This window comes from Python bivittatus, unplaced genomic scaffold, assembly GCF_059951505.1.
Source record: "Python bivittatus isolate LINGU-HERP-01145 unplaced genomic scaffold, Pbiv_v1 ctg000020_np1212, whole genome shotgun sequence".
Taxonomy (NCBI): domain Eukaryota; kingdom Metazoa; phylum Chordata; class Lepidosauria; order Squamata; family Pythonidae; genus Python; species Python bivittatus.
Genome location: NW_028277030.1, coordinates 86956748 through 86972586, shown reverse-complemented (window position 1 = coordinate 86972586; position 15839 = coordinate 86956748). Strand labels below are relative to the sequence as shown.

General features: G+C 39.8%; 1 protein-coding gene across 1 annotated transcript; it reads right to left on the bottom strand.

The window, feature by feature from the left end:
• Positions 1-81: 81 nt before the first annotated feature.
• FAM89A (family with sequence similarity 89 member A) lies at positions 82-15661 on the bottom strand. Its single transcript, XM_088143361.1, has 2 exons — positions 15282-15661; positions 82-2178 (listed from the first exon to the last, which is right to left on the bottom strand). Exons 1-2 carry the CDS (start codon positions 15570-15572, stop codon positions 2020-2022), a joined length of 450 nt encoding a protein of 149 aa, XP_087999487.1. The 5' UTR covers positions 15573-15661; the 3' UTR covers positions 82-2019.
• Positions 15662-15839: the final 178 nt, after the last annotated feature.

Genomic DNA, 15839 nt, shown 5'->3' with positions numbered 1-15839 from the left:
CCATTAACTAATTCACTGGTAACAAAGGGGCTTGCAACTTATTGTTTACATAATGAAGGGTCTCTGAACTCTTACCAGTCTGGAAATCATTACATGTCATGAATCAAGGCCAGCAGTATGGAACATGACATTTGCCAAGGTAGAAACATGGCCTATCATAAGTTGCACAACTATACGTGCCAGCATACTTGGCCAGCATGTTCAATATTGAGCATGCTAAGAGTTACAGTTCAGCAATCTCTGGAGGATAAGAGACTTTTTTTTTTAATCTGGGTTGTTTTCAGCCTAAATTAGCTAAATTTTGTCCCACTGATTTCAATGGAAGCCAACCCACAACAAACTAAGAGAGCAGCTCTACCACTGATTTACAGTAACAGGGGAGTTCTCTCCAATTTCCCCAATTTTATTGACAGAATCAATCAGCACAAAAAATAATGCTAGGAATAGTCTATGCTCCAAAAAGATGTTGATGGAACCATCCAAACCAGAGGACTCTTGAGTGGGTAGGGCTGCTTGCTAGGCTCATTTCCTAGATTATGAAAGCAGAGATCTCTTTAAATGTACCGAGGAACAAAAGTATTGGGCAACAGACCTGGCAGGATATTACATAATAGGGATGGGCATATTGTACAATGCAAGAACACAATAGCCGATGGAAGCTGCTATTATCAGTGTATGAATATGACTGTCCCTTTTACACGTTCTGGTTCTTCCTTATAGGCACATCTAAAGTTCACATTGCTTGAGGATTTCATTTATTATTTATTTATTGTTATACTCTCACTTCTCCCCTTGAAAATACATTTCCAGATCCTAAAATAGGCCTTCCACATGAAAACAAATCAGTTGCTTACATGGTACCATATTCTTGCATGGCAAAACACATTTCTGCTGCATATATTATTTATGGAAATATTCCAGGAAGGTGAAACCAATCAGGTTCTCACCACTTCCACACAAAGGAAGATCAGTTCAGAAGTTTCCATCTTCTGCTCAGGGTTCCTATAAACTTCTTCATGTGAGGTAGGCTGTGGGTTTCTAAATTTGCTTTAGTCTGCAAAGGCAGCCATGCAACTTTCCTTGGATTCCTCCAAGCGCTAATTTAAACGTCCATTAAAAAGCTTAACAAATTACAGTTCCAGTTTAAATTTTCAGTTGTTATAGTACAAAAAACAAAACTGCATACTGTAGAAAAACCTACACATGAAGGTCCTTTTGGATTGTAAGAAACAAGTTCACCATTTGTCTTCCAAGCATTTTTAGTACTACAAATGCTGCTGTTAATCCATGTATGTAAAACTTAAAAGTTACTAACTGAACAACAAGCAACTAAATTACAGTTGTGTAAGCTAATGGAGCTGCGAGCCATACAATGACCTAGTCTGATTTGCTCTTGCTGCATTTGAGTAAAAATAGAGGGTGTTACACAATTTTTATTACATTGGTTTAAATAAAAGTCATCCTGACATTATCTAGAAAGAAAGGGAACTGGATCACGAACACAAGTAAAAAACTTTGGAACAGGTTTAAAATATTGAGATGTTACAGAATTCATCCTATATGGTATAGAATAGGTAAAACTCCATTCCCACAGATCAGAGGTTTTAAAAAGGTGTTGTTGTTTATGGTAATGAGATCTATTCAATGGTTACAAACACACAAATTATTTAACTACCACTTTACATGTCAGAATATTTGAGATGATGTTGCTTTCATGTACGATGCCACGCTACTGCTTATAAAAAGATACTTGTCAACATCTGCCATCTAGAAACACCTCGTGCACAAATTATACTGACATGACCTGTCAAACATGCTTCAGGATGGTTCAAAATTCATTGCACTTTACTTTCCTAAAGCAGGATTCATGTAATGTGTAACCTGGGTTAAACAGCGTGCCAGAAATAAATGGAACAATTCTTCTTCAGCAGAAGCAGGAATGCACTTAGAGTTCCAATTAAACAGTGCTCATCTCTTAACTTCCAACTCAAAAAATGGATCTTCTAAGAAATAGTCTTTTTAAAAAAATTCCTCTTCCTCATCAAAAAAGCCGTTTTCCAGCGCATATGCACAGTCTGCACTTGATACTGCTTGGCAGGCACCTTTATATTCCTGAATTGACTCATAAAGAGAGTAGAGTTGACACAGTAATGACATATCTAGCTGCCGGAGGCCAACCTAGTAGGAAAGAAAACACATGTTAATATTTATGCCTTGATTTTATCTATAAGATGCTGGCCCGTGCATATTTTTCCTCCCACAATGACTTTACCCCCCTCCCCCCAAAATTACAATATTAATAAAAATAAGATGCCTGACAATTATACAGGAAGACTGAATTACTTGGAAAATTCCATCCTACCGAATTAACCAGAAGCAGCAGCTCTTGGGAATGGTGCAGTACACTGAATGCATTGTGGGAAAGCATTCCTGATGTTTAAGTCACACTAGCTTGCCCTCTCCAAGGGAGACAGACCTATATAATTCTAGGCCAATATCCTGTGTTCTGGGGAAGCTAGATGGAACAGATCTGTGTTAAAACTGGATCATTATAACTGATGGCAGGAGTAGATCTCCTTCATCAATTGTTTTAAAATTCTCCAGCTATTTTATTCCTAGTGGGATCTCAGTCAAAATATTCTTCTGCAGGAAGAAGCAGATTCATGGGAGAATGGGAAGGAAAACAAGCAGGGGAAGCATTTAGTGTTGGATTTCCTCCATGGTGCACATTAAATCCAATCCATTTTTCATAAAATCAGCACAACCTTATTCTGGCAAACTAGAAAACCTAATCCAGTTTAGCTTGCTCCTTAAAGAGCGCTCAGACTGGTAGTGGCTTTCTGCAATGCGGGTGGAAGCCAGCTGCATATTACAGTGTTTATGCTCCTATTACTATACTATTTCTCACATTTAAGTGTTTTCCTGGGCCAGATTGGGACTAGCTGTTTTTTTTCTTAAGGACGGTAGAAAGAACACGGTCTGGATCTCTTGAATACTTCCATACTGTCATTGAACGGAGCCCAAGGTATAACTGAAGCCTATGGTATTTTATAGTCTTTATTCTCAAGTTTGCTTTTGCACATTACATTACACTTTACTTTCTGCAGAAAAATTACCTCTGCGTGGAGGACTGTATGGATGTGAAAGGGAAAAGTAGATCTTATCTACAGCATAGCATGAATATTCCTTTTGCCACAAGTGCATCAGACCACAACGGATGGTCTGAGGTACATTTTTCTTAACTGTATATTGCTACCTGTATCCCATGTGGGCTCTTTTATCTAATGATATTCTAAAAAGCAGGATATGAAATGAACTGTAATGAGTGGGAAGATAAGGAAGAATGCTCAAGATATCCCATTCTCTCCTGCCTTTAAAGCAACCGTTCATCTTTGCAAACTTCTGAAGCAAAGAGAGAGAAAAAACAGAATATGTCTCTTCTGCATTTAAATTTCCACACTGCAGGTTCCAAGATTATTTTACTAGCAAAAAAACAAAACAGTGATAACGCTGCTTCCAGATTTTATTTATCTAGCTGCTTCCAGATTCTTTCTTTCTTTCTTTCTTTCTTTCTTTCTTTCTTTCTTTCTTTCTTTCTCTTTCTTTCTATCTATCTATCTATCTATCTATCTATCTATCTATCTATCTATCTATCTATCTATCATATTTATATAGCTGCCCATCTCACACTAGGTGACTCTGGGCGGCGTACAACAATTAAAAAATAAATACATAAAAACAATCACACATTAAAAAACTGTAAAAACACACAAAACAGGAAGGGATAAAATTAATAAAGGAACCATTGAAAAAACAAAGGGAAAAAGGGAAAGGAAAAGGAAAAGGAAAAAAAGGAAAAGGAAAGCCACTGTCTTTTCTGCTTTTAGATGGAGCAAGATATGACTTCATTTGCTAATCAAATCTTTACAAGGCAACGTTAAAGTTAATGTGAAGGTCTGGCCTCGGTATAGTAAAGCTTGTTATAGTAAAGATAGGTATACATTAGGCAAAACTCAGAGAAAATACTGTATCCCAGTAAACAAGTTTTGAAATGGCTGCAAGACATATACAGGCTAGAAGTAATTTAAATAATAAAGGGTCTTTTGGTGGCAAAAGGAAAAACAAATATCCAAAAGATACAAGAAAAATTTATAACAATAGTGCTTCCATCTAATTAGTTTCTTATCCCTAAGATACAATCTCATCATTAAACATAAATCACACAGCTAAGCTCCAAATCCCTATTAATATATCTTTGCTACCTTCATTATTATAATACATTTAAAGTAATGTATTATTGTTTATATAAATTTCCTCATTCTGTGTACACACTAAAATCAGAGCAAAGGATTCTGATGAAAGTCAATTTGTACGCTATATTATATGCCCACATTTTAAAATAGCAGCCATAATACCACAAGCTTCCCTTCCCTGCCCCTCTGCTAGAATCAGGACAATACTATGAGGAAAAGGAAGCTCAAGTTTTTCTACCCAACACTGCAGTCCCATTGTTTTTCCACTGCTTGTTAAAAATGACTATTTGTCTTGGGAGGAATCTGCACCTAAACAAATAGCTTCAGTGACTGCACTGAGGGGGGTGGGGAATAGAAAACACAAATGTGTGTTTTTGGCTTTAATTGCTGCCAGTTAAAGACAGTATCTCCAGTACTATGTAAAACTCTGTTGAGTAACATACCCTAGATGAGAGACAGGCAACCTAGTTTATTCCAGTTGTTTTGGACTGCAATTTCCAGAGACCCTGACTATTGGCTATGGTAACATTGGGCTGATACCAGTTGCCTTTTGTTATTCAGTCATTCTGTAACTTCAACTCTTCAAACTTTTTTTTTTTTTTTTTTTACCTCTTGTAAGGTGCTGCTTGTGTCATCAGTGATAACATCTAGCCACCTTATCTGTTGTCAACCTCTTCAAAAGCTCTGATTTTTCCAAGCATCTGGGTCTTCTCCAATTACTCTTGCATTCACATTATGTATCCAAAATATATTTCATTATTCATTATTAGTGCTTTTGGTAAACAGTCTAATTTTAGTTCATCTAGCATTGAATGGTGTTTTCTTCTTGCAATCCAGGTATTCTCAACTATTTTCTCTAATAGCACAATTCAAAGTCATCAATTTACCTTTGTTCAGGCTTTCAGATGATCCCATTTTCACAATCGTATGTTACAACTGGAAGAACCATAGCCCTGACAATACATACTTTTGTGGTCAGGATGATGTCTTTGCACTTTAATATTTTTCTAGATTTATCATAGTCTTTATCCCTAATAGCAAACATCCCTTGATTTCATGACTATGGTCACTTTCCTGTGAATGTTTAACCCTAAGAAGATAAATCCTGTTACTACTTCAACTTCTCCAATTATTTGCATTGGATTGGCTTTGCCTGTAGACATAATCTTGGTTTTGTTACTATTGAGCAGGTTTGACCTATTTTCTTTCAAGCTATCTCAAGTCTTCCTTGTCATCATCACCATATCGGAGGTTGTTGACATTTCTCCTGGCAATTTTAATTCCAATTTCTATTTCTCCTAGTCCAGCATTTCTTATGATATACTCCGTATATATCAAATAAATAAGGTGACAGTATACATTCTTGGTGCATTAATTTCCCAGATTTCAATCCTTTAGTTATTCCTTTAAAATTACAATTAGAAAACATAAAACTAATACAAACTACAAAAAAAATATAAGAATAAAAATTGTAGAAAAGAAAAAGAAAAAAAAAGGAAAAAAGTATATAAAAAAGTAACTTCCTCCTTCATCACAAGTATAAACAATTTTAGTAATGTATCACCATCTCTTAAAATACAACAAATACTCTCTTCATCCAAAAGTCTCATCATTCATTCCTCATCAGCAAAAGTCCATCAAGGGTCACCGGAAGTAACCATATAACTATTTTAACTTTGATCAAATAAGCCAACTCTATATTCTTTCCATGTACTTTTAACAATCTTGAATTTTAATCCCTTTAAATAATGCCTTCGATCTTTCTTTCTTTCTTTCTTTCTTTCTTTCTTTCTTTCTTTCTTTCTTTCTTTCTTTCTCTCTCTCTCTCTCTCTTTCTTTCTTTCTTTCTTTCTTTCTTTCTTTCTTTCTTTCTTTCTTTCTTTCCTTCCTTCCTTCCTTCCTTCCTTCCTTCCTTCCTTCTTCTTTCTTCTTTCTCTCTCTCTCTCTCTCTCTCTCCCTCCCCCCCCAGAGAATCCTTCAAGACTAACAGATCTCTTTTGTACAGTAAGAAAAGTTTATCCAAATCACGCTTTTGGTTTGATACTTGTATGTCCCCTTTAAATATTAAAACATCAGCTGGTTTCATTTGTATGTCCAGTATATCATGTTTTTCCATATCGTTCCTGTAACTTGTCATATTTAAATCCATATTCAAATCACTTTCAGTCTTATCCAGTATAGCTTGTTCTTCTTCTGTGACATCATTAACTCACCATCTATCTATGGTATCAGACATTCTTAAAATTAATTTCTGAGTCCATTGTCAAAAATATCCTTCAAATATCCACTACATGTCGAATTTAAGTATTTTTCTTTAATTGTAATTTTTATTTTCTTCTAGTTCCTTCCAATGTCCAATCTTCAAAGTCCCATACTATCATGTTGTTTTTTTCCAAAGAACCAGAGTTTCCCACAGAAAGGATTTTTATAGTTAATTCAAATTTTTATTCCAAATCAATCTGGACCCTTAGCCTGTTTATAACTTTCCAAAATCAAAACTCTAAGCACCCTATTTTTCCAAATCCTTAAAATTGCATTTAAAACTTCTTTCTCTAAAGAGGAGACTCACCCAGTGAATGCCAGAAAAACTTGCCACTCTGAAGGGTCTTAATATTTCCAAAGCACTAAAAAAATAATTCCAAAAGTGATTAAGAAATTTTGTCCATAACAGGCTGCATTACAACTGTGAGCTTAGATGGTATCCCTCAACTCCCAGCCGCTCGACTCATAAGCCGACCATAAAACCTCAGTTCCTGCAGTCTACTCACAAGGAGCAGCTGTTGGAGTACGCATGGGCTATCTCACAATCTCTCCTTTCTCCAGAGAGATTTTACTGGCCAGGATCCAGCATCCTGCTGCCAATCTCCACTGCAAATGCCATCCTACTTTGGCAGGGACGTCTAGCTTGCCATGGCACTCACCAGAAGTCCAACCATTTTGTTACTCCATACAGATAGTTCTTGGGTTATGACCACTCATTCAGTGACTGTTCAAAGTTATGATAGCACTGAACAAGGGGGACTTACAATCGGTCCTCAAAGTTGTAGCTGTCAGAGCTTCCCTGCAGTCATGTGATCGCAATTCAGGTGCCTGACAACTGTCTCACAATTATGACAGTTGCAGTTTTCCGTGGTCACATGATCACCATTTGCTACCTTCCCTGCTGGCTTCCCGCAAGCAAAGCCAATGGCGAAACCGGCAGGAAGTCACAAGTTGCTCCTGCTCCCACTGCTTTTTCTCCCAAGGAGCCTCCGGGCAGCATGGGGATCTTGTACTCCACAGCACCTGCCCACCCACACTCCATACCACCCACCCGTGACATCCGCCCATCCATACTCCATAGCACCTGCCCATGGCTCTTGCCCACCAGCCTGCTTGTCTGGAACACGGTTTCAGCACCTCTTCCCATGTCATGGTCATGTGAAGTGCTCGCTTAATAACCCACAATCCTTGCTTAATGACAGCAACAGGGACTGCTGGGATTACCATTGCAAAGTGATGCAGTCATGTGACATCACGCTTTACGACATTGCTTAGTGATGGAAATTCCGGCCCCAATTGCTGTCATAACCTGAAGACTACCTGTATTCTATTCTAACTGCACCTCTGGTCATCTTCAATCAGCAGCTGAGGTGGCCCAGTATACCATGATGTTAAGAACTATCCACAAGTGCTGTAGTCTACAGAATCAAAAGTTTTTGTATAATCAATAAAATAAAAACAGACATCTTTCTGGAACTCCCTTTCCTTTTCCATTATTTACTGGATTTTAGCAATGTGATCTCAGCTGCCTGTTCTGAATCCAGCATGTACATCTGACAGTTCTCATTCTATGTATTGTTAAAATCTAGATTGCAACATTTTGAGTACTATCTTACTAGCATTGACATAAGTGTAATTATTAAATAGAGCATTCTTTAGCACTAGTCTTTTTTGGTATTGAAATATAAATTATCTTTTCCAGTCCCTTGGTTACTGCTGTGTTTTTGATATCTGTTTAAAAACCACAAGCAGCACTTCAGCTCCATCATCTTATAAGATTGTAAACATTATACTGGTATTTCATCAGGTCCTGCAACTTGGTTGTTAGCAATATTTTCGAACGCCTATTTACCTTTCCAGACTGGTTCTGTTGTTGTTGTTGTTCAGTCGTTAAGTCGTGTCCGACTCTTCATGACCCCATGAACCATATTGCGCCAGGCCTTCCTGTCCTTCACTCCCTCCCTCAGTTTGCTCAGTTTCATGCTCATTGCTTCAGTGATGCTGTCTAACCAGCTCATCCTCTGCCGTCCTCTTCTCCTTTTGCCTTCAATCTTTCCCAGCATCAGGGTCTTAAGAGTCCTCTCTTCGCATTAGGTGACCAAAGTATCTGAGCTTGAGCTTCATTATCAATCCTTCCAATGAGCAATCAGGGTTGATTTCCTTTAAGATTGACTGGTTTGACCTCCTAGCAGTCCAGGGGACTCTTAAGAGTCTTCTCCAGCACCACAGTTCAAAGGCATCAATTCTTTGGCACTCAGCCTTCTTTATGGTCCAGCTCTCACAGCCATACATTACTACTGGAAAAACCATAGCTTTGACTATGCGGATCTTTGTCGGCAAGGTGACGTCTCTGCTTTTTAATATGCTATCTAGGTTTGCCATAGCTTTCCTCCCAAGGAGCAAGCGTCTTTTAATTTCATGGCTGCAGTCTCCGTCTGCGGTGATCTTGGAGCCCAAATAAATGAAGCCTGTTACTGCTTCCATTTCTACTCCTTCTATTTGCCAGGAATTGATGGGTCCAGATGCCATGATCTTAGTTTTTTTAACGTTGAGTTTCAAGCCAGCTTTCGCACTCTCCTCTTTCACCCTCATCAAGAGGCTCTTTAGTTCTTCTTCACTTTCTGCCATTAGGGTGGTATCGTCTGCATATCTGAGGTTATTGATGTTTCTCCCTGCAATCTTAATTCTGGCTTGTGATTCTTCCAGCCTGGCATTTCTCATGATGTACTCTGCATATAGGTTAAATAAGCAGGGTGACAGTATACAGCCTTGTTGTACTCCTTTCCCTATTTTAAACAAATCGGTTGTTCCGTGACCGGTTCTAACTGTTGCTTCTTGGCCTGCATACAGATTTCTCAGGAGACGGGTAAGATGGTCTGGTACCCCCATCTCTTTAAGAATTTGCCACCGTTTGTTGTGATCCACACAATCAAAGGCTTTTGCATAGTCAATGAAGCAGAAGTAGATGTTTTTCTGGAACTCTCGTGCTGTCTCCATGATCCAGCGAATGTTGGCAATTTGATCTCTAGTTCCTCTGCCTCTTCGAAACCCAGCTTGTACATCTGGTAGTTCTCGGTTCACGTACTGCTGAAGCCTAGCTTGTAGGATTTTGAGCATAACCTTGCTAGCATGTGAAATGAGTGCAATTGTGCGATAGTTTGAGCATTCTTTGGCATTGCCCTTCTTTGGAATTGGAACGTAAACTGACCTTTTCCAATCCCGTGGCCACTGTTGCGTTTTCCAAACTTGCTGGCATATTGAGTGCAGCACTTTAACAGCATCATCTTTTAGTATTTTAAATAGCTCAGCTGGAATACTGTCATCTCCACTAGCTTTGTTGTTAGCAATGCTTCCTAAGGCCCACTTGACTTCACTCTCTAGGATGTCTGGCTCAAGGTCCATGACCACACCAGCATGGACATCAGGGACATTAAGATCCTTCTTGTATAGTTCTTCTGTGTATTCTTGCCACCTCTTCTTAATCTCTTCTGCTTCTGTTAGGTCCCTTTTTTTTGTACAATTCTTTCATATATGTTACCTCTTCATTTTATCTTCTTCTTTTTTACTCCCTTATCTCTTAACATGACCATCTTTTTTAATACAGTGTTCCCTTGATTTCTGTAATTTTCTTGTTCTATCCATTGGAAGTTATTTTCAATTTCTTTGTGTTACATACTAAGCTAGAGCTCTGTCTCTTTTTGCTCTTCTCTGGAACTCAGTGTTTAGTTGAGTAAATTCCCCGTTCTTTGTGTCACCTTTTGCTTTCCACCTTTTTTCAGCTATTTTCAATGTATATTTTTGTTTGCTTCATTTTAATATCATGAATTTCAGTCTAGAATTATTCAGGCACTCTGTCAAATCTAATCCATTCACATTATTCTTCATGTTCACTGCATAACCACAGGGAATGCTGAGGGTGTATTCTTGTCAGAGGATTGTATTTGTTTTTGTGTAATTTTGCAAGAAAGACTTCATGATCTTAAGCCATAGTCAATACCAGGTCTTTTTTTCCTGACTGAATAGCGCTTCTGCACTTTTGCTTGCACATATATAAATTTGATTTTGCTGTTGTTCATCCAGTGATACCCATGTGCAGAGTTGTCTTTTCAGTTTTTGAAAGAAGGTATCTGGTTTAAACTTTGAATTTTTATTGAATTTTCTTGGCAGGACTCTGTCAGCGTCTCTGCTTCATTTTGTACACCAAGGCAAATTTTCCCATTATGCCAAATGCTATTTTACATTCAACTTTCTAGTCTCCTGCAAAAAAATCTGTCTTAAATAATACATTTTACATTCAGAAATTTTCACACACACAAGAGGATACTTTTGTGAAAGGGCATTTGGTACAAAGAAAAGACATACTTCACAAATAACCGACTCCCTGGAAGTACCCATTGCCCATAACTACATAGATTTCTGTGTCCATATCTGAAATTTTTATCTGTACACATCATTCTTGTCATGGGACTCCAGAAACAAACATCCAAGAGGAATTTTAACTCCATTCCTCTAAGTGGGAAAAGAAGAAGGATGTTACTTATATGAGAAAGTAAGCGTAGAGGATTCTGTGAATAGATTTCTATCAGATCAGGCCTTGGTTTGCCAATCTTCAGTGTCTTTGTTTCTTTACAGCAGATATAGACTATAGTATCTACTCTATAGAAAGGGATGCTGATGAATCCCCATTTGTAAAAAACTCTCACTACTCTAGAATGATAACAAGAAACACACACCCCTCATGTAAGGAATATGAAGTATTCCACTGACTATTCCTGGACCTGATTGTAGAGCAGAAACAGAGTTCTCAAGAAAAAGGTAAATATCCCCTTGAGCCATGCTAACTCCTGGCCACACTACAAAAGTGATTTAACACTGCCACTTCTTTCTTTACTTCCCACATTAATCTTATGCTCTAGAATTTCCTGGTGGCCTCCCATCCAAGTACAAACCATGCCTGACCTTGCTTAGCTTTTTTAGAAGACTACCTAGATCTTCTAAGTGCTCCTATCCCCTCAATAGATGGGACATACTGAGTAGTATCCCAATAAGTACACCAAAAGAAAAACTGCATTCCCTGAAATCAGAAGGAGTCTGATTTGATTATTCTGATTTTCAGAATAACATTTTATTAAAAGGCCTAAGCTTTTGTGAACTGTAGTTCATTTCACCAGATGCATGGAGTAGTTAAACTGATGTAAGATCACTAACACGGCTCTCCTCCTACAATGCATTCCCTCAAGGATACTTATAACTCTTGTATATGGGATTCTTGGTAGCATTCAGTTGCTGGATAAGATCTGAACTTGAGCTGTCCCATGTGTTTAAACCTACACTATGCCACATAATTACAGCTTCTACAATCCTGTATAAAAAGTGATTGTTTAGTTATTAGCGATCTCATATGAAGTATTCATCATTTCTCTATCATGAAATATCTGCTCTGTGTCTGAGTTCTATGTTGTCTGCTCCCACTTCTTTTCTGCACTCCCAAGATATGACTGCCATAATTCTGAATTTCCTCATAATGGGACTTGATTCTCCAAACTCCAGTTTTTTTCTCTTCCATCTCAATGCCTTTTCCTGCTAAGCTATTGGAGAAATTAGAGAGACATTTTTTTGGCAAAGTATAGTTGGAACTTCACTGTGTTCTATGTCCCCTCCCATATAAAAGAGATATTTCCTTCTCAAAAGGCACTGGATGTGAACTTCCACCCAAGGAAGGTCATGGGGTCTTCATGCACACCGTCTCTCAAGTGAGACTGGGCTATCTCCTGGGAACGCACATCCTTCCTGATCTGTACAGTTTTCCTGTTTCAAAACTAGTTGGCTGCAGACTGTGGGTGAGGTATGAGGGTGATGACCCCCCACCTGCACTTGTAGAGATCCCAGGGTAGCATCAGCTTCTGCTGGACCTAAAGCTGGGCTGTGTCTTTTATTTGAGTATACAAGCAGTGTGATGTCCTAGGCATATTTCTCCAACTATGCTGAAATTGAGGAAGTCATCAGCATGCTGACCGTGACTGGTGGGTTTTGACAGACTTGTCATGAGGGTGGGTCTTGGTGCAGAGAAAGTATGTATTAGCTCTGTCACTTCTTTCATTCCACCACATCATGATACATTCAGATTATGTTTCCAAAAGCTTCTATCTATGGACTGACAGCACCATACCACAAATATCACAAATAGAAAATGCCTTTTAGTCACATTTTGAGCTAGCCAGATTTAAAATGATCATGTATGGTGCATATTTATGTAGGGACATGTATCAGTCATTACAACTTCATTCCTCCCATCGATTAAGAAAAAAGACTGCTCAAGACTGCTTAATCAGAGGTGTGCCAGGCAGGAATAAATCACTGTTGCCTTTAGGAGTTTCATGTCATAGATCCAACACAAAGGCATTAAGTACAGGTACCTAATAATTAAATCCTGTTTCACTGTAAGTGAAAAACTTGTTTACCTTGGAACTTCCCTTTTGTTAAAGCAACACATTTAAAATACAGAAAATGTTTTAGACTAGAATTTTGAAAAAAATTTTCATGACAATAAAACAATTCGTTGTTATTGAGGTACATTTTCAGCCAAATGAAAAGTCAGGGTTGAGATTCACAGTTAAGTCATGTCTTCCATCATGTATATACTCTGAAATATGGCATACCCCTAATACTTTAGTGTGTAAACCAACTGCTTGTTTGAAAACCAATGTAAATTTATAGCTATCAGCAGTCAGCATTGAGCCCAGGGACCATTCCTGCATAAAGCAAAAGCCTACTATGCCAATACACCACATTTCAAAAAGTAGAACCAAAGATGTCCATGAAGTCACATTCCACTTTCTGAAACAGAATAAAATGATTCTAATTCAAAAGCTGAAGACAGTGAGGACAGATTGTGTATGCACAATAAGCAACTAACACCATTAGGGAAGAAGACAGGATGAAAAATGAGTTCCACCTGGAACAGAATTTCTAGAGGAACTGATAGATAAAACTACATTCCTTTGTTTTAGGAGGAAATTGAGCTTATGTTTCCTATTTAGTTTCCTATTACCTCTTTAGAAAAAAAGGGGAAAGGTTGGAGAATGGGAAAAAAAAATACCAAGCATGCTAGTCAAGAGGAAAGGATGTCTTTTCAAAACATCTTTTAGATGACATCAGAAACCTAAGATTTTTCATCCTGTTGAGATTCTTGCATTAGGATTTTACTTTATTTGAACTCCAGGCAGAACATTACAGTCACTGTCCCTAATTTGTTTTTAGAGCTGATAATAACTACCTGAGTAACTACCACAGGCCAGAGAATAATACAATAGTTCCACAGACACAAGGAGACTTTGGGTTGTGATTTTCCAACAACAGCTTCTGTCCTCCTGCCAAGGTTCCTGCATATCTGAAGAGTGTTTTTTTTCAATAGTTTCTGATGGGACATTCAAGTTAATTTAGTGTGTTCTTTTTTTAACTTCACAGACAGATTAAACTCAAGTTCTTCAATACAGCCAAGTAATTTTCCAAGTCTGGCCATAATCATCTTGTTTAAGCAACTTTTGCTTAATTAAACTTTTAAAAGGTTTAGGCCACTTTTGTTTCTTTGCACCAAAGCAGTGTTTCTCAGTCTTGGCAACTTTAAGATATGTGCACTTCAACTCCCAGAATTTCTCAGCTGCTCTCAAGGCAGTTTATAATCATTTCCATTTTATAGATGGGGAAGAAAGAGCTAAAAGCAAAGCCTGTAACATCCAAGACTGACACACACCAAAAGCTCAACAAACTAGGAGAGTTTTAGAAGACAGCAAAGTAGAAAGTAATCTAACCTTCCCGGGGAAGTTGTTCTACAGTCAGGGGACTACAGTTTTATTATATTATCTCAGTAGAAAACAGGAGCTGGGGCTGCCATTGTCAGTGTGGTGAAATTGCACTGCCTGGTATCTCCTGAAAACCCAGGTAGCATTTATATACCAAAACGCATTTCAGGAATTAGACGACTTCACCTACTTTCTGAGTAATCTCTAAAGCAGCCTGTCCTGTAATATAGGTACCTCCCTTCCACAGTCCTGTGCCAATGTAAACTTGAAGAAACGTGACTGGAGCTTGCAACTTCCCAGCTGAAAGTTCTTCTGTGCTGCCCAAAATGCAGCGCTGGCACAACGGCAGCGTTATAACTGGGCAAGGGCCCTCGTTTTCATAGCGTGGCTTAAAGTTCACTAAACATCTCACATTCGGGGAATCTGAAACTGCCACAAAAGTTTCCCAGCAACCCACCATCTGGCTTAACCATCAAAAACTGCAAACCAGAAACACATCATTAGCGACCTTACGGCGGGCGTGTCAGATACCTACTTGAGGTGCAGTTATTATTATTATTTTTTTTAAGTTGGAAGACAAGTTACAACAAACTTGTTTATTCAGCCATGTGTTTCGTGCCGGCAACACATCCGCAGAGCAGAAATCGGCACGAGGTGCCCGCCGCGAACCCAGACGGCTGCCCTCTCGGGAGCCGTCAGAAATAAGAGGTTCAATTGCCCTGATTTTCTGTCCTCGCTTCTCTCGCTAAAGCCAAGACTGGACTAGCCCTCAGGGTCTAAATTAAGCTCTGGCTCAGCTGAAGGAGTTTCGGGGCACGGCATTTTGTGAAAGAACGCCTAAAGAAAAGAAGATCCAAAAATGTTCCAAGGACACAGTTTTCCCGGCCCAGGAACACGCCGCTTCTTCGCGGCGGTGCGCCGAGCAGCTCCCGGGTGGTCTTGGCCGCCGCCGCCGCCTACTCACCATCTCTTTGCGGAGCAGGGCCAAGGCGGCGTCTAGGTTAGGCGGCTTCGGCGGGCGAGGAGATCCTCGCCCGCCCCCGCCGCCGCCGCCACTACCTCTCCGGCTCAGTTCGTCCTGAATCCGAGACTTCTGCGCGTAGAGCCGCTCCAGGTCCCTCCAGCGCCCCCCGGCTCCGCCCGGGGCGCCTCCGCTGGAAGAAGAATTCAGTAACCCGCTCAGGCTCTTGGGCAGCGGAGGCAGCCCCGACCCGCCGCCGCTGTCGATGCTCCCTGGCAGCCCTGGCGCGCTCATGGTGCTCGGAGGGGCGTCCGCTCGAACGCAGCTGAGTTAATCCGAGGCGACAAAACAACGCCGCGCCGCCTCCGCTCCAGCCTGCATTGAGAAAAGCCTCTCTCTGTCCGGCTCGGGGCCCGCCCCCTGTGGCCGGGCTCGCCCGCCCAGCCCGCCCCGCCCTCTCCGGGCCTTCGCTTTCAGGACCGGCCCTGAAAGGAAGCGAAGAGCGAGCGAGCGAGCGAGAGGGGGAGAGGAGGTCCCCGAAAGAGGAGCGGCCGAAATGTG

Coding starts and splice junctions, on each gene's coding strand:
- FAM89A (XM_088143361.1), bottom strand. CDS start 15,572: ATGAGCGCGCCAGGGCTGCCAGGGAGCATCGACAGCGGCGGCGGGTCG. Junction 2,179..15,281: donor CCCTGCTCCGCAAAGAGATG/GTGAGTAGGCGG, acceptor CTTTCCTACTAG/GTTGGCCTCCGGCAGCTAGA.